Genomic DNA, 24,775 nt, shown 5'->3' with positions numbered 1-24,775 from the left:
TCTGCGCTCTGGTCTCCAGGTCCGGCATGCCTCACTTCTTCTAGCCCGGCAGGAAGTTTAAACAGTAGAGGGCGCTCTACTGTTTAAACTTCCTGCCGGGCTAGAAGAAGTGAGGCATGCCGGACCTGGAGACCAGAGCGCAGACAGAGCAGCGGTGACAGGGAGACTGGAGTCGCGCCGGCGGAGCAGGTAATGTATGCGGGCTCTATTGCGTCGGTCGTCGGGCACTTGAACGCCGCTAGCGATGCGCTCTTTACCCGCGGGCGATCGACGGTTATTTTCCGCACGGCGCGATCGGACGAAATGGATCGAAATTCGGCGTGTAGCGTGAACGATTGGCAGCAGATTTGATCCCAGTGATCGAATCTGCTGTCGAAACGGGCGCAAATCGGGCCAGTGTATGGCCAGCTTTACTGTAACAATATCTGAAATTCACTACACCAAAAACGCTTCACAAAACCGCAAAATGCTAGCCGAAACGCTACAGAAAAATAACAAAAAGCGTTTCAAAATCTGCTAGCATTTTGCGGATCTGCTAGCGGGTTTTGGTGTGCACCGGGCCTAATGCTGAATACACAGCATGCGTTTCCGCGTCGAATGCGTCTGTCGATACGCATCAATTCGATTATTTCCGAGCATTTCCGAACGCATTTCGTTAATTTTTAGGTTGATTGCCATGTAAACTATGGCAAATCGACCTAACAATCCATCGAAACGTGAATCGGACATGTTGGAAATAATCGAACGCGGAAACGCATAGTGTGTATCCAGCATAGTCAGGAAATACCACTGAATCTGGTGCACCGATTAAACAAAAACGCCTGCAGTTCCATGCAAATGACAATGCAAACTACAGATGAAAAGAGGCAGCGAGTTTTAAGAAAAACGCAGAAAAAAGTGCATGCATTTTTCTAGGAACTCTCGGAGTGGGCGCGGCTTCACACACGACGTCGATGGCCAGAACGCACGTCTCATGGAGTCACGAGTCAACGAACTACACGGCGCGATGGACGCTGGTCATTGTAGTCTCACACGCCCCCCTCTGCTCATTGGCCAGCCGCTGCTCTGACCCGGGTGCTGGCTGAGTTGTAGTACGCGGATGAGGCGTGACACTAGCAGAGAGTGTATCGCTAAGTGTTTGTGTGGTAGGTGGGAATTAGTGTGTGTGTGATCTGCAGTGACCGGAGACGTGATGATGGCGGCACTGAGCCTCAGAGGCATGGGCGAGCAGATGCGGCCGCTGCTGGCAGTGGGTGCCATGTACAGCAGGTAAGAGGGGGGGGGTGTGAGAGCAGCGCAGAGTGAGGGGATACCATGTATACTTGTGAGCTGGTGGCCATGGTAACGGCCCTGCTCCCTGCCCTCCCAGCAGTGCTCAGCTGTAGGTTTTGTTTGGGTGTTTTACTATTTGGCAATTTAGAGTCCTGTCTGGCGTTTCATCCTCATGGACTTGTTTTGTTGTTTTGGAACATAAAGTTTGTTAGAGGAATGCTAAGAATGAGAGTTGTCACAAAAAGCTGTTGGCTATTATTTGTTTCCTTTAATTTTCATGCAACTTAGTGAAGAAACATGATGGTATGACCCCGTTTTAGAGGGACTAAAGTTGGAGCTAATCTAGTTGAGGGGACCCCAGCAGGAAACCTTATAGACCAAGGGCTAATAATAAGGGCTGCTTGCTGTGATTAGTCGTGGTCGCCAATTTGTGAGAAATGGGGTACCTGGTGGGGAACCAACTGAATAGGTTTAGTAAATTTGCGCAGGTGGTAGCGTAAGTGAGTACCATGCCTAAAGCACAGTGTCTGAAGGCCCTTGCAATTTTTTTTTTTTTTTGAAAGCAAGTCAAGTTTATTGATCAAAGTAAAACATACATAGTCCGAGTTTACATAAGATATATATGGGAACAGTATCAGTGAGGCTTATGAAGGAGTACAGTAATGCAATCAGGATAATTGCTTAACCAGATCTGCTTTCAGAACTTAACCACTTGCCGACCAGGGGATGTTACACTGATCGGTGCTGCGTGGGCTCTACAGCCCGCAGCACCGATCAGGAGTGCAGCAGGGCGATCAGACTACCCCCCTTTTTTCCCCACTAGGGGGATGTCCTGCTGGGGGGGTCTGATCGCCGCCGGCTGCAGTTGCTTAGCGGGGGGGGCTCTTCAAAGCCCCCCTCCGCAGCGCTTTCAGCCCTCTCGCCAGCTCCCTCCCTCTCCCTTCCCCGTCCTGCGCATTGAAGGATAGGCTTCAGCCTATCATATGCCGGCGATCCCCGGCCAATCAGAGGCCGGGGATCGCCGATCTGCCTTACGGCGCTGCTGCGCAGCAGCGCCGTATGATGTAAACAGCGGGGATTTCTTCCCCGCCTGTATACATTTTGCCGGCGAGCCGCCATCGGCGGCTCTCCGGCTGTTCACGGAGACACCCTCCGTGAACTGACATGGAAAGGCCGCTCGATCGAGCGGCCGTTTCCATGGTAACCCGCAGACGACCAGTTTACGCCAATCGGCGTTAGCTGGTCGTCAAGAGGTTAAATCCCAACAAAAAAAAACAAAAACATTAACAGCAATAACATTAACATAGCCTGTTACTTGAGAATAGGTATCAAGATCTTAGAAGGGTAATAATTGAACCAGTGTGGGCGGGGGGGGGGGGGAAGCAGGGAGAGGACCCAGAAGGAAGGAGACCTTTCTGTCTGTGGAGGCCATATATTACTGTATGAAAAAGGATTGATCATGGAAGGTGTATTTAATTGAGTTATTGTAATAACCAAGTAGTTTACCTGCGGGTGCGAGGGGAGTCTATCCATATTCTCCAGATGTTATTGAATTTGGTTAGAGTGCCTCTTTTTTCATAAATGGCCTTTCGAAGTGGAATAACTTTATTAACACAGCTGATCCATTCAGAACGGGTAGGAATTGTAGGGAGTATCCAATATCGGGTAAGGAGTTTTCGGGCTATATGTAGAACTTCTAAAGTAAAGCGTTGGGTGTTTTTATCCGAAATTGTATTTGGAAAAATATGAAGTAGGCAAATCTTTGGATCACATGTAATCGGACAGCCCATGTAATCATTTAAGAATTTGACAATTTGAGCCCAATATTTTAACGTTTATTTAGTGGATAGTGTTTCCTGCTGGGTCCCCTATTTCTTACAAATTAGTGGCTATGGCCAAATTTCTGCGAGCATGAAGTGGCCAAGGGACAACTCAACTAGACTAGCTGTCCTGGCTCATACCGGTATGTAAATCAGTAAGGAGTCTTTGGGCAAGGCTCTCTTATGCTCTTGATCGTCCGTGAAGCATGTCCTATGTGGTAGCACAGAGGGGACACAGAGTTATGACATCGAGCAGGGAACATGTCCCTGTGTCAACCAAGTTTCAAATCACTTTTCCATCCACTATTTCACTTCCCATTCTTGACTGGAGTAGGAAATCTGCTTGTTTCTCAACTGATCTAGTGTATAGCAGCCCCTGACACTCCCCTTGGCCTGTGGTCTCTTCGGCTGACTGTTCTCCCCACTAAACATGCATCCTTGGGATGTTACACCTGCACTGCTCTGTCTGCTAGGTTTAGAATCACACGCCGTTTGACCTGCACTATAGGTGGATTCCTCGGCTGATAACCATCTAGCATCTTTTCAAGACTTTTAAGCCTCATACTCATGAGGACTTTTATAAAGTTTAGGGCTCATTCACACTATGTGAGTTGCAATGAGTTTCGACTCACTGCCTATATTGTGCATTTTAAAAGGAACATGAAAATACATAGACTTTCATTTTTATCCTTCACACTACAACAGTGAGTTGCTGTGTAGTGCATTTCAACTCCTCTGGAGTTAAAACTTAAGGAAATGCACAGCAACTCACAAGCCCTTCTTTTTTGTATATTCATGCATTTCAGCTCACTGATTAGTGTGAATGAGCCCTTAGGACTAAATCCCTAAGGTGACCGTTTGTGGCCCAGGCTGTACAGGTATGTTGTTGACCTGTAGGCTAGCTATAGGTCTGTTACTATGGAGGGACAGTGCACGAAGAAGCTGCTTCCAGCAGTAGGGGGGGGGGGGGGGGGGGTTGGAGAACCATGTGCTCAGGGGTCACTCTGGTGTTGGATATCGCTAAAGATCTGTCTTTAGGCTACCACCCTAACTGACTTGGACGTGTACATAGCGTAAAGTGAGTCTGCAGTGTAGATAAAAAAAACAAAAAACACACACTCACCTAAGGAGAGGCAAGGCTCTGGGTCGTATAGAATCTTCCCGCTCCTCTCACGGTCCGCTTGTTCAAGCGATGTTCAAATCCCCCTCCACAGGTGGCTTCGGAAGTCTTTGAGAGACCAAGTGCTCCAAAGACAGGCGGCTCTGTACTGCCCATGCTTGACAATGCGCCTATCTTTGGGAGCACTCGGTCGGATACTGCTAATGGGTTTGCCAGCGCAGGAACCGTGAGAGGAGTGGGAAGGCTCTATAGGAGCTCTTTTTACATGTCAGGCTTCTGTTAAGTCTTAGGTTAAAGGAAACCAGAGACGCCGGACATAGAAAAAGAAAAAAGATTTCATACATACCTGGGGCTTCTTTCAGCCCCATAAGCCTAGATCGCTTCCACGCCACCATCCTCCGCTTCCTGGATCTGCCAGTACCGGGTCCCGTCACTTCCGGCGGACGCGGCCAATTGTTCGCATCACAGGGGCTCCCAGCATACCCTTACGCGTGCGGCTGCGCAGTAGGCAGCCGCACGCGTAAGGGTTAGCTGGGAGCCCCTGTGATGCGGAGAATTGGCCGCGTGCTGACGCAGACTGGCCGAAACTACGGGACCCGGAACTGGCTGATACAGGAAGCGGAGGACGGCGGCGTGGGCGCGATCTGTGTGTATGGGGCTGGAGGAAGCCCCAGGTATGTATAAAATCTTTTTTCTGGCGTCTCTGGTTCCCTTTAAAGGGAACCTGAAGTGAGAAGTATATGAAGGCTTCCATATTTATTTATTTTAAACATTGCTGGTTGCTTGGCAGCCCTGCTGACCATTCTCGCACTTGATTTTGTCAGAAACAACTGATCTACATCCTTGTTCAGGGGTTGTGGCTAAAAGTATTATACCAGAGGATCAGCCGTACGACCCTGCAACTGGTATTTATTAAATGGCAGCCTCCATATCACTCTCACTTCAGGTTCCTGTAAAGCCTGGTACACACCATACCATTTCTCTTCAGATAGATGGGCCGAACAGATAATTTCCTACAGGTCCGATCTGATTTCCGAACATTTTTCTGGTTGATTTTTTGATCACTTCTATCAAAATCGATCGGAAATCAGATTTGACCTGAAATTATCTATTCGACACATCTATCTCAAGGCTCATGCACACGGGGTACAGCCGTCGCCGCAACCACGTGGCACGCGCGTGTTGCGGCGACAGGTCGCCCGTGTGTATGACGCGCGCGCCCCGAACCGTCACCCGTCGGAGCTGTTGCCAGGAGATTGACATGTTCAATCGCCAGCTACAGCTGTCGTCGCAACTTCGCCGGAACTGTCGCTAGTCCCGCGTGTGTATGCGGGCTAGCGACAGGAGACCTACGCGAGTGAATGGAGCATCCGGCCGGGGGATGCTCCATTCACAAACAGCTTCCGCCGCGTCTCTGCCTTTCTGGCGAGACGTGTGGACAGCTGTCGCCGGCAGGGAGCTGTCGCTCCCTGGTCGCGTGTGCGCATACGCGCATACAACGGGGGACAATTGTTCCCCGTGTATATGTAGCTTAAGGGAAATTGTATGGTGTGTACCAGGTATTATGCTGGGCATACACGGTGCAATTCTGCGCCGGAAACGTGCTCGATGCTGGCGCGTCCGCGCAGGCGCGTGGATCGATTCCCGCTCGTCCCCGCGGGCAGTTCCTTATCAGCCGCTCGTTTCTTCCATTGTCCGCCTGTGGGGATCGAGCGCGGAGTCGAGCCGCCGCGGTGATCTGACAGGTTGAATATTATCAATCAGCGGCTCGATTGATAACTATCGCGCCGTTTATGCTCAGCATTACATTTTTTTTCTTGCAGAATGCAAATTGTTAGGTGCTTCAATGTGAAATGGAACCATTCTGCTTTGTAGCTTTAATCTGCTATTTTATTCAATGCAAATTTCTGTTGTCTGTGGCTGAATAGACAGCTGTGCCAGGGATGAATCCCAAATACCAGACAATAGGTGTGGAATTTGTGATGGCAATGGCTAAAGAGCTACTACTGTTTGTTAAACATGCTGCACAATAGGAGGGCTTCCAAGTGCTCACACAATACTCATTATGGTCACCCCTGGTTTATGTTGAATATAGTATTTGAGTGCACTGGCCCAGATTTGAACCTAGGAGAGGGACCCTAGCCCTGATACACAAAGGTGTTATATACAGTGGGTTGCAAAAGTATTCGGCCCCCTTGAAGTTTTCCACATTTTGTCATATTACTGCCACAAACATGAATCAATTATATTGGAATTCTACATGAAAGACCAACACAAAGTGGTGTACACATGAGAAGTGGAACGAAAATCATACATGATTCCAAACATTTTATTACAAATAAATAATTGCAAAGTGGTGTGTGCATAATTATTCGGCCCTCTTTGATCTGAGTGCAGTCAGTTGCCTATAGACATTGCCTGATGAGTGCTAATGACTAAATAGAGTGCACCTGTGTGTAATCTAATGTCAGTACAAATACAGCTGCTCTGTGAGGGCCTCAGAGGTTGACTAAGAGAATATTTGGAGCAACAACACTGTGAAGTCCAAAGAACACACAAGACAGGTCAGGGATCAAGTTATTGAGAAATTTAAAACAGGTTTAGGCTACAAAAAGATTTCCAAAGCCTTGAACATCCCACGGAGCACGGTTCAAGCGATCATTCAGAAATGGAAGGAGTATGGCACAACTGTACACCTACCAAGACAAGGCCATCCACCTAAATGCACAGGCTGAACAAGGAGAGCGCTGATCAGAAATGCAGTCAAGAGGCCCATGGTGACTCTGGACGAGCATCAGAGATCTACAGCTCAGGTGGGAGACTCTGTCCATAGGACAACTATCAGTCATGCACTGTACAAAGTTGGCCTTTATGGAAGAGTGGCAAGAAGAAAGGCATTGTTAACAGAAAGCATAAGAAGTCCCGTTTGCAGTTTGTTACAAGCCATGTGCGGGACAGAGCAACCATGTGGAAGAAGGTGCTCTGGTCAGATAAGACCAAAATGGTACCTTTTGGCCAAAATGCAAAACGCTATGTGTGGCAGAAAACGAACACTGCACATCATTCTGAACACACCATCCCCACTGTCAAATATGGTGGTGGCAGCATCATGCTCGGGGGGTGCATCTCTTCAGCAGGGACAGGGAAGCTGGTCAGAGTTGATGGAAAGATGGATGGAGCCAAATACAGGGCAAACTTGGAAGAAAACCTCTTGGAGACTGCAAATGACTTGAGACTGGGGTGGAGGTTCACCTTCCAGCAGGACAATGACCCTAAACATAAAGCCAGGGCAACAATGGAATGGTTTAAAACAAAACATATCTATGTGTTAGAATGGCCCAGACAAAGTCCAGATCTAAATCCAATCAAGAATCTGTGGCAAGATCTGAAAACTGCTGTTCACAAACGCTGTCCATCTAATCAGGCTGAGCTGGAGCTGTTTTGCAAGAGAGAATGGGCAAGGATTTCAGTCTCCAGAAGTGCAAAGCTGGTAGAGACATACCCTAAAAGACTGGCAGCTGTAATTGCAGCAAAAGGTGGTTCTACAAAGTATTGACTCGGGGCTGAATAATTACGCACACTCCACTTTGCAGTTATTTATTTGTAACAAATGTTTGGAATCATGTATGATTTTCATTCCACTTCTCACGTGTACACCACTTTGTATTGGTCTTTCACGTGGAATTCCAATAAAATTGATGCAATGTGACAAAATGTGGAAAATAAAATTGATGCAGTAATGTGACAAAATGTGGAAAACTTCAAGGGGGCCGAACACTTTTGCAACCCACTGTAGTACATAACAATCAAGAGATCAGTTGTAGGTTGGTGGCCTCTGAAAACATGCCTGATTATCGGTTGAGGTGGTCGTTATTGGCTGCCTCAGCAGAAAATGTGAGACTATAGAGACAGTTAGAAAAACCAGTTGACTAACTGATCAGATAATTATTATCATGAGAACAGAGGGGCAACACCAGGTAAGTAATGACGCATGCCCCAATTACCATGTACTGCTTTTAAACCTATCTGTGTCAATACTATACCAGGGGATATTTTGTGAGCAAAGGCTTTCAAAAGGGGTACCAATACAAATAAAATGTTGAGAAATACTAGTCTATCACATGAAAGGAACAATGTATTGTTTTGTGCTAGAGGTATACTAAGATGACTCTATAGATAACTTCCTACAGGTCCGGGCTAATTTTGATCATTTTTCTGATTTTGTTATAGAAGTGATCAGAAAATTGATCGGCCAGTAAATCTGCCAACAAACTCACTGTGTATTTCCAGCATTAAGGTGGCCATACACTTAGGGCCTATTTTCACTACACGCAGATTGGATGCAGAAAAACGGACTCCAATGAAAGCCTATGGGCCTGTTTCCACTAATCACATTTTTTGCTGATGCAGATTTTCCCATATGCATTCATTGGTGTCAGTTTTTCTGCATCCAATCTGTGTGTAGTGGAAATAGGCAGGAAAAAAGGAAATTCCAGAGCTCAACTGTGTGATGATATCAACACCAGGGAGTCGACCAGTCAGCACCTGGATCCATCAAGGTGCAGAAACATCAGGCCAACATAGAAAGATAGACTGGGTCTCGACCTGGATTAGTGCAATTATAGCAAAACTTTTATTCCATAGCAGCAGAAAGCACACAACGTTTCGGCACTAGGCCTTTGTCAAGTGTTACCAAATACAGCAAGTGTTCACAAACATATAGCAAACGACATAAAAAACACGCCCCAAAAGTGGGCGGGCACAAAAGCTTAAAGGTACAGTGAAGGGAGCACATGGCCAGCAATTTAAAGTGACAGTACAATATACAAAATTACAAAAAGCACCTCAAACTAAAATCATCATTGAGTCCGTTGGGAGCAAGAGTACTTAGCTTATCAATCCATCTGCTTTCACGTCTTAATAAAGTGGTCTGTGCATCCTCATTAGCAGCCGTAAATACCTTCTCCAAAACACACCAGCGTAGATCACTAACGGTGTGATCGCATTCGAAAAAATGTTTACCTATGGGAGAATCGATTTTTTTATCAGGATTATCAATGTACTTCCTATACAATCTGATATTACTACGATGTTCATTAATGCGTACACGTGCTTCCCGTGTAGTCTGTCCTACATAGCCCATACCGCACGGACATTTCAGAAAATATATCACATTGGTGGTCATACATGAAAATTTGCCATTCACTTTAATTCTTGTCCCTTTCATAGGATGACATACATAGTCCCCTTTAATAATGCTAGAGCAATTTTGACAGTTAAGGCATGGAAATGTCCCCAATTTCTTTGGTAAAAAAGTGTCTCTCACAGGTGTGGTGTGCTTCACATCAGCTCTCACTAACATGTCTCTGATACTCTTACCTTTCCTATAAACAAAAGGCGGGGGGGTGGGAAAAATTTTGGACAACACAGGGTCTGCTTGTATAAGAGTCCAATTATCTAATATGCTTCTTCTGACTAAGCTGGCATGTGTGTCAAAAGTAGAAATAAATTGTACCCCCCTATCATATTGGTGCTTAGGCCTTTTACATCTCAGTTCTGACCTGTCCATTAGTGCAACAGTAGATGCTGTATATTCCACTTCATCTTTCTTATAACCTCTTTCCATAAAATTTTTAACAAGCCTGCTCGCCTGTTTGCGGTAGGTCTCATCCGTGGAAGTGATACGTCTAGCACGGATGAACTGGCTTTTAGGAAGGCCCTTAATCAAAGAATGTGGATGACAACTATTCGCCAGTAACGCATTATTTCTATCTGTGCTTTTTTTATACAAATCTGTGTGAAGCACACCATCATATAAATATACATCCACGTCTAAAAAATGCAAATTGCTCTTATGAAACTCCAGGGTGAACTTAATGGAACTGTGACAGCTGTTTAGGATTCTTACAAACCCCTTCAAATCCACATTGGCAAACATTTTTATGGGGGACTTTGAATTGAAATTCATCCTTGGAAATGACATATTTAAAAAGTGGGGCCTCGCATATTGTCGGTACATTGACGATCTGTTTTTTTTCTGGACAGGGTCAGAGGAGGATTTGAAGGGGTTTGTAAGAATCCTAAACAGCTGTCACAGTTCCATTAAGTTCACCCTGGAGTTTCATAAGAGCAATTTGCATTTTTTAGACGTGGATGTATATTTATATGATGGTGTGCTTCACACAGATTTGTATAAAAAAAGCACAGATAGAAATAATGCGTTACTGGCGAATAGTTGTCATCCACATTCTTTGATTAAGGGCCTTCCTAAAAGCCAGTTCATCCGTGCTAGACGTATCACTTCCACGGATGAGACCTACCGCAAACAGGCGAGCAGGCTTGTTAAAAATTTTATGGAAAGAGGTTATAAGAAAGATGAAGTGGAATATACAGCATCTACTGTTGCACTAATGGACAGGTCAGAACTGAGATGTAAAAGGCCTAAGCACCAATATGATAGGGGGGTACAATTTATTTCTACTTTTGACACACATGCCAGCTTAGTCAGAAGAAGCATATTAGATAATTGGACTCTTATACAAGCAGACCCTGTGTTGTCCAAAATTTTTCCCACCCCCCCGCCTTTTGTTTATAGGAAAGGTAAGAGTATCAGAGACATGTTAGTGAGAGCTGATGTGAAGCATACCACACCTGTGAGAGACACTTTTTTACCAAAGAAATTGGGGACATTTCCATGCCTTAACTGTCAAAATTGCTCTAGCATTATTAAAGGGGACTATGTATGTCATCCTATGAAAGGGACAAGAATTAAAGTGAATGGCAAATTTTCATGTATGACCACCAATGTGATATATTTTCTGAAATGTCCGTGCGGTATGGGCTATGTAGGACAGACTACACGGGAAGCACGTGTACGCATTAATGAACATCGTAGTAATATCAGATTGTATAGGAAGTACATTGATAATCCTGATAAAAAAATCGATTCTCCCATAGGTAAACATTTTTTCGAATGCGATCACACCGTTAGTGATCTACGCTGGTGTGTTTTGGAGAAGGTATTTACGGCTGCTAATGAGGATGCACAGACCACTTTATTAAGACGTGAAAGCAGATGGATTGATAAGCTAAGTACTCTTGCTCCCAACGGACTCAATGATGATTTTAGTTTGAGGTGCTTTTTGTAATTTTGTATATTGTACTGTCACTTTAAATTGCTGGCCATGTGCTCCCTTCACTGTACCTTTAAGCTTTTGTGCCCGCCCACTTTTGGGGCGTGTTTTTTATGTCGTTTGCTATATGTTTGTGAACACTTGCTGTATTTGGTAACACTTGACAAAGGCCTAGTGCCGAAACGTTGTGTGCTTTCTGCTGCTATGGAATAAAAGTTTTGCTATAATTGCACTAATCCAGGTCGAGACCCAGTCTATCTTTCTATGTTGGCCTGTAGTGGAAATAGGCCCTTATAGATTTGCAGCAGATTTGACCATCAGATTCCTGTCATGTCGAATCTGGCAGGAATCTGTGTTCCACACACTAGGAACAAATTCCCAATAGATTTCAGAATGAAATCTGTTGAAAGTCGATCAAAATGTTTTATTGCACCATTTGATCCAATGCAACTCTATGAGCCATCGATCTGCTACCAGCAGCTGATCGAACAAATGATCAAAATCGTCCAGAAATTGATTGGCCAATCATGCTTCCTGCTGTATTGATTTCTAGCCGATTCAATCAGTGCGGTCGAATCGGCCGTCGATCGATGGCTGAAATCGACCAGTGTATGGGCCCTTTTTAAAGTGTCCATACATATCAATATTTTTATCCTCTGGAAGTCATCTGTATAATGCTATGTAAACACTATAGATTACTGCCCCCCAGCAGGAACCGGGACTTGATCTGTCGGGCAGCAGTTCAGGGCCTATGCTGTACATATGCAGGCTAGCAGTCTTTTTGTACTGCTCTGTGCAGAATTCCTCCATGTGTTAACATGACACATGTTATATGCTTTCTTTGTCCAGTGTTGTACTGATCCTGTTCAGTCATTACTGTGAATGGGGTAGCAGTACGTTCTCAGAATGCACAGCAGCACAATGCCATAGTGGGTCATATGTTGACTTTTGTGTTCTATTCCTGTTGCACACTGTGTGAAAAGCAGTGTATCACACCACACTGTGCACATAGTGTGCAGAGAAGGCCTTAAAAGGATTGGGATAACTTGGTTTTCCTTCAGACACACATGGTATTTGACACTTCAGCTCTTCACACAGTTTCAACCTGCAGTTTGAGGCTGAGAGAGATCTTATCCTTCTGCTAGGAGGGGAGAAGAGGCAGAGGAGGAGGTCTTCTGCCTCACCCTGGGTAACCATTCTGCTCCCTCTCTCCTTCACGTAGCTGCAGTCTGTGAAGTAATATCTCTTCCCAAAGATTCAGTCCCCTCCCTTTCCAATCTATCAGTAACAGCATTTACTTCAGTAGTATAGACGCTCATTATCCCAACTCTCAGCTAATAAAAAAGGTTTACATTTTTTTGTGGGAAGGGATACGCTTGAGGTGCCCATTCATCAGGCAATATATGGACAGAGTGAACATTAGACAGGTCTGTTGGCTGTCCATACGCCGTAGACCAATTCCCAATAGATGTCAGGAATCTGCTACCTATTGACACCGCCTGCCTGGATGGCCGGCCCGACTCCCATGCACTCCTCCGTCGTTGCCATGAGTACTTCACCATGGTGCGTGTATGATGTCACATATGCATCTGGTGCCTCGTGGTACAGGCTCTCGCCATAATGGTGGACATAGGGGTGACAACAGAGTGTGGCCAGGAGTCAGGTCAGCAGACAGGTGAAACTTTAACATAGGATTTTACTTTTGATGTTTTTTGTAAGTTAAATGGTTAAAAAATGTATATATTCACTGTATCGCTATATTTGCACGGTACTGTACATCTAAGGCTACATTTCAACTGTAGCCTGAAATTTTCGCCTGCAAAAAAATCATATAAGATTATTCTGCTTGTTGAAAATTTGCATGTAAATTTTTACGCAAATTTTTGTACGCGTAAATTCGCATTAGTTAAATATAACAATCTGCCATGACAGCTGTCAATTTACAGTAACCATGGATCTAATGAGAATTTTCGTGTAAAGCAAAAACTTGCATTGCCTATACAAAGCATTGTAGGAGAATTGTACTCTATGCCCCAAAAAATGATGCGGGAGCTCAGATTTTTTTTTTCCACGTATGAAAATTTGCATTGAATGGAAAAGGCCCCATTCACTACTATTAGTTGCCAAATCGATGCATATTTTCAGAGAAAAATCTGACACAAAACGCACAAGTGGAAACCTTAAGGTGGCCATACACTCCTCAGATTAGCAGCAGATAGATCTTCAGATTTCTTATCTATCTGATGTGTTTTAGGAACATTTTTTACTAGGCTAGAAATCCAATAGATTTCAGTTTGAAATCTATAGAAAATCGATCTGATGGCATTTTTTGCCATCAGATTTCCATTAGGGCCAATGCAAAATGATAAGCAATCTCAACAGATCGACCTATATTTTCCACCCTGCCAGATCGATGGAAATCAATCGAAATCGGCCGCCAATCGGTCGATCGGTCAACCGATTTGCAATCGATCGATTTTGATCGCTCAGAAAATCGGCTGAGTGTACAGGCCCCTTAAGTGTTTCGAAATAGACTTTTTTTTTTTTTTTTCTTTTTTAGTGGGCAAAGGCTCAGCCTACACAAACTATTAGTTTTGGATTGCTGCAGGAAATGAGTTGAATCTCCCACTGGCTTTATCTCAGTGGGAATCCAGGAAGACCTTGGTATGCGAGTGGTCCTGGGAATGCTGCACAGATAGGGGTTCTTTAGCGAGACTACTTCATATTTGTTGTTTTATATAGTACAGAGTGCTAATGAATGGGTGGGGTTGTAGTGAAGAGGTCTTGCTGCAGGAGTCTGTGATAAATCAGTGGGTAAGGGCCCTTTTACACTTAATGCGTTGGTATGCGTCAGTGTGCGTTAGTATGTGCTCACAACCTCGAAAGTCTGGGAGACACAGACAGACCTACAAACCCAGGGAGGAGAGACTATGCTAGCACTATGCTATGCTAGCACTGTGAGCAGAAGACCCTTGAGGATGAAAGCCACTTCCTGCTGCACTGCCCCAAATATACTGCAACCAGGGACACTTACTTTAAGAAATTGATGGAACTATTCCCAGACTTTCTCACATTAGAAGATGAGAGAAAAACATATATCTTACTGGGAGAAGAGGAATCCACAGTGACGATCGCTGCAAACTGTTACAGCATGCCACAGACTGAGAGCAGCGTAATGGAACTGTAAACCTAAAAATGTCCACAGACTGCTTAGCCATTGTCCCCCTACCCCACCCCCTTTCATGTCTTCCTTTTCCCATGGCATGTTCCCCTTGCTTTGGCAATACCTGTATGAATCTTGGTCATGCCAATAAAGCTATATTTGATTTGATTTGATGTGTTTTTTCCATAGCAGTGCATTGTGAAAGCTTTCAGTTAAACTGCGTATAGTGGGAACATTACTTTGAAAATCCGTTTTCTTTTAGTTATAACTGAGAGCAACTGATAAAGTGTAAAAGGGACCTAAAAAAAAAAAAAAAGCCTGAAGTGTCCAAAAGGCCTTTTTTCACTGGGCCGTGTCCATTTCTGAATCGGACGCGGCACCCATGCTGTAACTAAGCCACAGCCGAAATACATTGCATTGCTATAGCAATTTGGATGTGGCCTGCACAAAACTGCAGCCGGAGCTAATTTTTTGGGATGCAGTCTATTGATTTCAGTAGGCTGTGATTTTGTATCTGAATTTGCTTGTGGAAAACTACCATGATTCGTGGCTAGTGGAAATAGGCCCTAACTGGATGGCTGTAATAGGTGGTTTCAATAATCTAAGCTGGGCCACTTTTAAATACATTGGCACAGCTAGGAAGTTAAGGGTCCCAGTGTGAGTGTACCTTGGGCCCCCTCAAGCAGTTCATACATAACCATTGATAAATATTGGCAATAATAGCCGTGGCTGGATGTAATTGGCAATACGATAGAGGGAATCTTTACTTTGGGGGGCAACCGTTGGCAAGCAATTTTAATCAATTAAGTGATATTCAGTAATGTTCCTATTTAAAGAGACACTGAAGCGAAAAAAAATATGATATAATGAATTGGTTGTGTACTATGAATAATTACTAGAAGATTAGCAGCAAAGAAAATATTCTCATATTTTTATTTTCAGGTATATAGTGTTTTTTCTAACATTGCATCACTCTATAATATGTGCAGATTACACAACACTCTGCATTCAAAATGTCTTTCAGAGCAGTCTGTGAAGTAATGAACTCTCCTCTAGCAGAGGAAAAGTAAACAGTTCAATTACAGTTGAGATAATAAAAGTCAGATAACAGCCCTCTCCACACTTTGAAAGTCGTAGAGCTTATGGCTTTTTTGTATAGAGATAACAACTGGAGTTTCTTAACTCTTCCTGTACTAGAAACAATTAGACTGATGTATCTGATCTTAATGTTTTATTTCTTAGCTGTACTACACATACAAATCATAATATCATAGGTTTTTTTTCGCTTCAGTGTCTCTTTAAGGCTTCATTCACTGCATGATATGTTTTCTGCATACAAAAACCAATTGCACTGAGGAAGAGCACAGGGCATGGGCTCTGCATAATACATACTGTAACAGTCTTTTTATAGAGTGCTGGTATTGTGTGTCTTACGCAGATTTCTCATTACAGATCAGGGACATGTGCACGCAGTACGATAGCTCAGCAGAGAAGAGCCGGAGGCAGGACCACTGTAGGTGGGGGCCCTGTGCGTCGCAGGTCTCTGGCAATTAGAACACTAGAAGGGAAAGCCAAGAAACTGGAGGAGCAAGTGCAAGACTTACAAGTAAGTCCAAGCCAACTTTGCTTGGAGGGATTGTCACTGGTAATATGCATGGCATTTCCATGCAGAATTTATAATGCATAATTTACTGAGGGTGTTGGCTTTGCAGAAGAGTTATGTTAATTGTTATGCCAATAATCAGTCCTGTATCTAGTACAGTATAAACTTTAGACTAAACAGAGCCATCTGCTACAGATGTATGCTAAATGTATCAGGCTTGGCTGTGCCTGTTCTTGAAACCAGAGCTAATTGAATAGGATGTTTCAGTAAATTCCAGAAATAAAGCTATACTCTACCATCATATGACTGAGATTGTGATGCAGATAGAGCTATGAAAATATGGGCACAACAAATTTACTGATGAGAGCAACTGTTTATTGGCAGGATAATATTGCTGCTATATGCTGAATCACAGATCTGATCTGATCTGATCTAATGACTGCACCGCAAGCCTTGTAGCAGTATAAAGATATGGCTCACTCTTGTACCCTTCTTCCCTCGCCCCCCTGATCCAAGCTTAAAGTGATCCCAAAGCAGCCCAATAAATGTTATACTTAGGTAGAGGGAAGCAGTTTAGATGCCTCCCATCTCTTCCTCAACCCCACCTTTGCCGTACATGGACATGGATACTTTGAACGTATCCGACAAGAGCTTGTCTAGTCTGTTTTTGCGGCTGGGCTTCCCGTCATATGCGAGGCATAAATATGAGTGCAGAGCTTCTCTTTTGTAGATCATATAATTGATTTCTGGCAAACCGTTCTCTGCACTCACTTTGTATTGCATGGCTTTGGATCAGCTCCTTTGCTAAGCTTCAGCTGTGTTTTTATGTTAAAATCTGTATAAAATAGACCAGCGGCTGCAAACAATCAGTTTGGTTGTCTTCCTGTGTGTACAGCAAAGCTATCCACACAGTTGAAAATTGCAAAAAGTAATAATAATGAAATGATTTATTCCCCATTCACTAGTACAGAGTGCTAGCAAAGGATCTCTCACATGCCTTGAAATTACAGCTAGCAGGCCTGCTGGTGGTGGAGGCAGCAAGGTTGCTGGAATACTGTTGTATCTCCAGCAAGTGATATTGCTACTTGGCCTGCAGGTTTTATCATAAAGTCATGTTTTATCGGACAGTGACTGGCAGCAGTGTCAATTGTCAGCCATTGACCAGACAATAGAACATGGCAAGGCTGGTAAGTGTGACTGTGGTATTTATGTGATGGTGACAGAATCAGTATATATATATATATATATATATATATATATATATATATATATATATATATATATATATATATATATATATATATATATATATATATATATATATATATATATAAACTGTGAAAGGGACCTGAATAGAGAACATAGTGCAATCCAGGTCCAGGAACTGACAGGATTGTGACCACACCAATGTGTTTGCCATCTTCTGCCCAAATATACTGGCAGTCAAATGAGCTTGCAACTTATTGGGGAATGCTTGTTTTATATTAGAGCTGTGAAGTGCAACCTAAATTATGTTAATATTTTTCTTGCTGTTCACCAGGCGAATTACGACAGGGCTGTAGCAGAGTCAGAAAATGTCAGGAGAAGGACCCAGAAATTTGTGGCGGATGCAAAATCGTTTGGTAAGTTTTATTAAACACTGGCTTTTAACAGCTACATCTGAGGTACCTTGCGTCAGACAACTAGGCAGGGGGCAGGGAGCGCTTTTATATCTACCTGTTCTGGACACTGGATCGGGTCTCCTTTTCCACCACTGAGCGGCACTGCAATGCCAACATCTCCTGGGTCCTGATCACATGATATGACGTGAGAGGGAGCCAGAGTATAGTGTCATCATTGCAGCGCAGCTTGGTGGTGGAAGAGACTGTTCCATCTCCATTTTTCCACCACCGAGTAGCGCTGCAACGCTGATCCCATCCTCTGGGTCCTGATCATGTGATGTGGTCCTAATCATGTGATTGGGACCCAGAAGTGGATGTTGGCATTGCAGCGCCACTCAGTAGAGGAAGAGGAGAGCTGTTCCTGCGTTCTAAACAGGTAAATATGAAAGTGTTCCCTGCACCAACTCTGCATGGGCTGCCAGGCGGGGAGGGGTTTGGAGAAAAATGTGGTGCCACAGTGCACACAACAGAACTTGAGGCCGAATATAACCCTCCATTTCAACTTTGCTCTAAAACATTATTTACAGCATATTCTATGCAACCAGCATTTTTTTTTTTTTACTAGACCAGCATTGGAAGGGTTACACACAGAGCTTTAAAGTTCCGTGGAGAGAAATGCTGCTGCATCCGAAGTTTAGATAGATACATTTAAGTAAACACAATGTAACAAGTGAGGAATGTGACTCACTCTCTCTCTGTGTCCGGGAGCTCCTGCACAGTCAGAGTGTAGTAAACAGTCCACACTTGTTACATTGTGTTTACTTACATGTATCTATCTAAACTTCGGCTGCGGCGGCATTTCTCAAATATGAGATCTGAAGCCTAGCACGCGCAGCTGGGAGGGGTGATCAGGACACAGTACAGTTGGAACTGTCTCATGCTCCGTCACTTCCTTTCAACCAAAAAGATGGCTGCCCCCATGAAATCACAAACCTTTGCCTGTTCTTTTAAAACAGGATGGGTAAGAGATTATATGACCTATTTTAATTAACATAACTAATGTAACTTAATGACAGTATGTTTGTTTAGGCTGAAGTATGGGGAGAGATTGCACAAGGTCAGGTAATGTGCAGAAGAAGAAACTTCTATGATCTATCATGTGATTGACCCTTTGTAATATGAAATGGCTTTCACTGCACAATGCCAGCATTTGACTTCAATCACATATAAGGTTAATACAAGTTTTCTAAAAACAATCATCCTGATGCAGACAGTGGCTAAATAGTGTACTGGTGTACTGATTATTTATTTTTATTTTTTTTACTCTCCCTCTTTGCAGGAATCCAGACTTTCTGCCGTGACCTGGTGGAGGTGGCGGATGTCTTGGAGAAATCCGTCGAGGATGCCAGCCAAGCAGGGAAGCAGGAAATGTCAGACACCCTGTCTGTGATTGCAGACAAACTGCAAAAGGTGTTCATAAAGCACGGATTACAAAAAATGACACCGGTGGGAGGAGAATATGACCCCTATTCGCATCAGATTGTGTGCCACGTTCCTGTTGAGGGGTTAAAACGTGGAAGTGTAGCAGTTGTGAAATTGGATGGGTACCACATACGTGGCCGCACCGTACGTCATGCTCGAGTTGGACTTGCAGTGGACAAGCACTGATTGAAGACTCATCCCAGCCTGTCTTCCTCTGAAGAACTCCCATATTTATTGCATAATGTGTCTAGTTTACTGTTGCTTTGTTGTTCCAGAGACGTTACACAAAGCTCTTGCTCTCAAGGGACACCTAATCTGGTTACCATCTCTTGCCTTAATGCCACCCGGCATCGGCACTCTTTACAATATGCTGGAATTCTCTCTAGGGTTGAGGGATCGACTCATAATTAATAAATAGACTAAAATAAATAAAAAATGTAAGGCAGAAATAATATAAAATGTGCTATTGAAAAAATATTTATATCCTATAGAGTGTTTGTTATTTCCAGAACTGGACAAAATGGCTTACTGATTGTGCCATTCAGATTCAGCTTAGTTATACAGAAAGCCTTTAGTAGATCCATTCAGTAACTGGGTAGTTCAAATTCATTGCATTTTCCATTCCTTGTTCAGTTACAAAAGAGGTGGGACAACATCTTTAAATTGCTAAAGCAAAAGTACAGGGGTCCCATGTATTTTACTGTTTTTAACCCTTTAGCAGCCAATTTATTAAGAGGCTTGTAAGTGCTCCAGGCCAAACTATTTTAGCACATTTTTTATTTCTTATTTGTTACATTTCCCTGCTTCTAATTAGAAATGCAGTAATGTGTATTTATGGCCACTTGTCAGTAGGGGGCAATGTATGCAAATAGCTTCTGCTTTCAGTTTCCATATTTTCTGATAGTAGAGAGAGATCAAAGCATTCCAAGAATTTACAGTATGAGTTCCGCCTACTGAAGTCAAAAGCGGTGCACTTATCTCAAACTAGATAACTCTATTAACCCCCTTGCCGTCACAATTCTGGCGGCAAGGGGGCAGCGCAGCATGTTTTTTACTTATTTTTTTTTTTTTTTTAAATCATGTAGCGAGCCCAGGGCTCGCTACATGATAGCCGCTGACAAGCGGCATCCCCCTATTCACTCCGATCGCCTTCGGCGATCAGAGTAAGCAGGAAATCCCGTTCAGAACGGGATTTCCTGCTGGGCGACCGGGCGACCGGGCGGGATGACGTCATCGTCTAGAGGGGGGGCAGCGCGGCGAGCGGCGGCGATCGCGTACCACACGCAGCTAGCAAAGTGCTAGCTGCATGTAAAGAAATTTTGATTTTTTATTTATTTTTTTTATTTTTTAAATCGGCCCAGCGGGGCCTGAGAAATCCTCCTACGCAGGTTACCCCGAGCTGAGCTCGGGATAACCGGCAAGGAGGTTAAAGTTGCTAATGGTTAAATTGAGAGCTTGGCTAACGAGGCATGAGAATTCTGGCCTGGTGCACACCAAAAAAACGCTAGCAGATCCGCAAAATGCTAGCAGATTTTAAAACGCTTTTTCTTATTTTTCTGTAGCGTTTCAGCTAGCATTTTGCGGTTTTGGGAAGCGGTTTTGGTGTAGTAGATTTCATATATTGTTACAGTAAAGCTGTTACTGAACAGCTACTGTAACAAAAAACGCCTAGCAAACTGCTCTGAAGTGCCGTTTTTCAGAGCGGTTTGCGTTTTTCCTATACTTAACATTGAGGCAGAAACGCATCCGCAATCCAAAATCTGCAGCAGCCTGGGAGTATGCGTTTCTGCAAAATGTCTCCCGCTCTGGTGTGCACCAACCCATTGAAATACATTACCCAAGCGGATCGCAAACCGCAGCAGAACCTCTCTGGTGTGCACTAGGCCTCTCGTGTGCTGATTAAACCCCACCTCTTCCAGTCATTGCTGGTCTTTCATAATTCCAGACTCGGAATTGCCAGCATATCACTGGCCCCAAGAGATCATGAAATCCGTTAACTCCTCACTACCATTTGGAAGTTCTTGCTGCTTAATGACTGATCAATCTGATTGGACAGTATTTACAATAAGTGAACTATTTTGTCCAGCTCTTGTTATTTCTTGAATTATCCCTATGGGATGTACAGTGGATTGTAACAATGAGAAGCTAATATTGTGTTTCTGGTCAGTTATAGCTCATGTAGTTATTCATATTTTGGGACATATTAAGTCAGTTTGACAGCCTTTTTACATACATAACAGAATGACTATCTTGCTCTTTATAGTGCTAAAATGTAACTGCCAAGCTTCATACAGATCCCACTATTGATTCAGCCCAGCATTGCATTTTACCACTGGGTGAAGACCATTGAGGCCACTTACTGAGAGCTCCATTTTGGGTGCATTCGATGACACCCAGTGCAGTATGGGACAGTTTCTCAGATTATTTTATTTTACCTAGCTTTCCCTCATCAACCACCTAAGGCAAATCGCTTAGCAGTATATTTCAAATAAAACATACATTCTAATAAGGGCTTCAAAAATCCACCCAGCAGAGTTCTCTTAAGAGTGCTATAAACCCTTAGATTTTATGAATTTATGGTAAACAATGAAATGCAAATATTCCAGGACTGCAGGCAACTATGCTTTAGGAATGGTCAATGAAATACTAACGTGAGATTGGTACTACTTTAATACGAATGTATGCAGCTTGGTATTGGACCAGTTAAATGCAGCAGCTTTGGTATCTGGCTAACCATCCCTATTTCCTGCTTGGCACTCAGAAATGCTGCAGACACTGCATTTGGCTGCCTGAGTTCCAGGTTCCATGCACTTTGCTTGCAAACCGAGAATATTTGCCTTTGATCCTTGTCATTGGTGAAATTCAAAGATGCAAAGCCAAAGCAAAACTGCATCTACAAAAGAGAAAAAAAAAATCTATTAAAATCACACTTCTTATCCAGATGCAAATCCCTCAGATTCACATAGTGCCCAGTAACTATATGGAGTCATTATGTAAAATAAATGTAATCCTACCAACATTAAAAATGTGCAAACTATGATGCACCATCCAACGTGGCAAAAACAGTTGCAGTTGAGATTCTCAGAGTACCGAGAGGTCTGCCTCAGTATGCTGGGAACTCACCCTTGAAAAAATAGCAGTTCTGTTCAGTATCTTCTAAGAATGTTTTACCACTGCTGTCCATTGTTACTGTTTCCAGTGACTTGCAGTCTGAGTCGTGATTAACTGGTTTATCCACTCCCATTTTAGAACAAGGCAGTGGTGATAAATGATGGCTGCACTAATTGTGCTTTCAGCCTGTCTGTAAGTGTTTTAATGCTCCAAGGTTACTTCCTAAAGAAGAACTTTGATCTTTGATCTTTCATCGAGTTAGGCATTGGATAAGAATTTTGTTTTGCATTTTGATTATTGGAAATAACCAGAATATATTTATATACTCCAGCGTCTCATTATTCAGTTTCTGCGTCCTTGGGATAATTGGTTTTTCTATAGCTTGATTGACAACTCCAGAGACATTTGTTTGGACAGAATTATGTTCCGCTAGGATCTTTTTATAAACTAACTTCTTCTAGATAGTACCTTCCCTTTCTATTTTCTACACAGGAATATCCTGATTCGGATCATTCAGGAAATTGGTGCTGCCTTTTGTGCTTTGACAAGGGCTTGATTACTAAGGCATTCTCCTATGTTTTTGTTTAACCCGTTGGTGTCTGCTTTAAAGGACAACTGAAGCGAGAGGGATATGGAGGCTGACATTTTCCTTTAAGCAATACCAGTTGCCTGGCTGTCCTGCTGATCCTCTGCCTTTAATACTTTTAGCTTTAGACCCTGAACAAGCATGCAGCAGATCAGGTGTTTCTGACACTCTTGTCAGATCTGACAAGAATTGCTGCATGATTGGTTCTGGTGTTTTTTTTTTTGTTTTTGTTTTGTTTTTTAGACACTGCTACAGCCAAATCAATCAAATGGGCTGCCAGGCAACTGGTGGTGTTTAACCACTTGCATACCAGCGGAGATGAACACTAAACCAAGTATGTGCAGACTGTCTGACAGCGTGCTGAAATGGGAGATTACTTTAGGATAGGTTTACACTGATCCGGGGAAGCAGGGTAGTCTGTTGTTTTGGCCGACCAAAATATTGATCATGTCTGGAAAGCTGTGAAGCAGCAAGTGAACAGGGCAGCCATCTTCCTAATAGGGTTCTGGAAGTGGCTGCTGGGATGACAGCAAATTAAAGCTTTTGGAGCTAACCAGTGGATTTTTTTGTTACTCTTTTTCAGTGTCCTTCAAATGTTTTTATGTCTGGGCTGCATCTCGCACAGCCGCAGTGTTGGTCATTTATCGCACTGGGTAAGAGCATGTGCCAATTTTCTGTTGTGCACGTAACCTCTGAGGCTGATGCAGTGCTTATCTTTGTTTTACGCTGGCCTGTTAGATTGAGTAGACTGGCATTCATTTTTCACTAAAATTACCCAATTAGTGGAACCTGGTTTGTTTAAAAAAAAAAAATTCTCTAACTGCAAGTATTCTAGTTACCATTTATAGACCTTCCGATGCATGCTGGGAATAAATAGTTACAGTAAGTATTATATGTCTGTTTCCCTTTATCCCCAAGTCACACGATTACCTCTGCACTGAACCACAGCAAGCTCCTGTGTTTTTCATGCAGGTAAAGTGCACCTTACGACTGAAGAAAAGAAGGAAGAGTTGGTATTGCTGTCCCTGTGGGCTAATGGCGTTGCTACAGTATTGGATAATGAAAGGTTAAATCTGATTGCTTACAGTAATTAGAATGACACTTTTTTTTCCCCATAAAACAGAAAGGACAGTCCAACTAGAGGAGGTTATTGTGGAAAGTCTGCCTTTTTATAATGTCATGTTTTCCTATTTGTTATGTATAGTATTGTGTTCTTTGTGTTTATTATTTGTAATGCATAAGAGGCTGGCTAGAGCAGCATTTCATGCTTCTAATCAAGAACAAATCTCACTTCTCTCAGCCAGACTAAATTGTTCTTTATTCAGTGATGTTTCTTTATTGGTGTGCCACATGATACACTATCTACCTCTACACACGCTAATAATGTGTTCTGATCTGCTTCTATGTAAACATTTGCTGGGATCAGAAACCATGATCTGGACCTCCTAATAATGGGCTGACCACCTGGGGTGCCTGAGGAACATGGCCTCCTCATGTACTGCTGCATTCTGGGAATCAAATATTATATCTACATTCAGGGGACACAGTTTTTCACGGATTGTATTTGTGTTTTGTTTTGTCAATAAAAGTAATATTTGTTTTTACCTAAACACTGTTGGTTGTCTTCTACAGTATTTATTGTGAACTCTGAAATACAAAAAGTGTTTGACCAAATTCATTTTAATGAAGCACACCTAATCTTTAGGCATAATTCAAATACATGTGGTGATATCTGCACATTGAAGTAACAGATGCTTAGCAGTTTCTGATAGCTGATTTGTGCGGTGTGTGTTTCCTGCATGGGATCTGCCATCACCTTATGTGAAACAGTTAAGGCCTTGTATAACCCATAAATGGGTCTCCACCATGGAGGCTGGTCAGGGC

General features: G+C 43.3%; 1 protein-coding gene across 1 annotated transcript; it reads left to right on the top strand.

Annotated features, from left to right (window-relative positions):
* The first annotated feature begins 1,035 nt into the window (after positions 1-1,035).
* On the top strand, positions 1,036-24,501 carry GRPEL2 (GrpE like 2, mitochondrial). The gene is made up of 4 exons (XM_068277133.1): positions 1,036-1,269; positions 15,961-16,114; positions 17,652-17,733; positions 19,052-24,501. Exons 1-4 carry the CDS (start codon positions 1,193-1,195, stop codon positions 19,378-19,380), a joined length of 642 nt encoding a protein of 213 aa, XP_068133234.1. The 5' UTR covers positions 1,036-1,192; the 3' UTR covers positions 19,381-24,501.
* Positions 24,502-24,775: the final 274 nt, after the last annotated feature.

Source organism: Hyperolius riggenbachi, chromosome 3 (genome assembly GCF_040937935.1).
Source record: "Hyperolius riggenbachi isolate aHypRig1 chromosome 3, aHypRig1.pri, whole genome shotgun sequence".
NCBI lineage: Eukaryota > Metazoa > Chordata > Amphibia > Anura > Hyperoliidae > Hyperolius > Hyperolius riggenbachi.
Note: the sequence above shows the minus strand (reverse complement) of the source record. Positions and strands in the feature narration are given on the sequence as shown.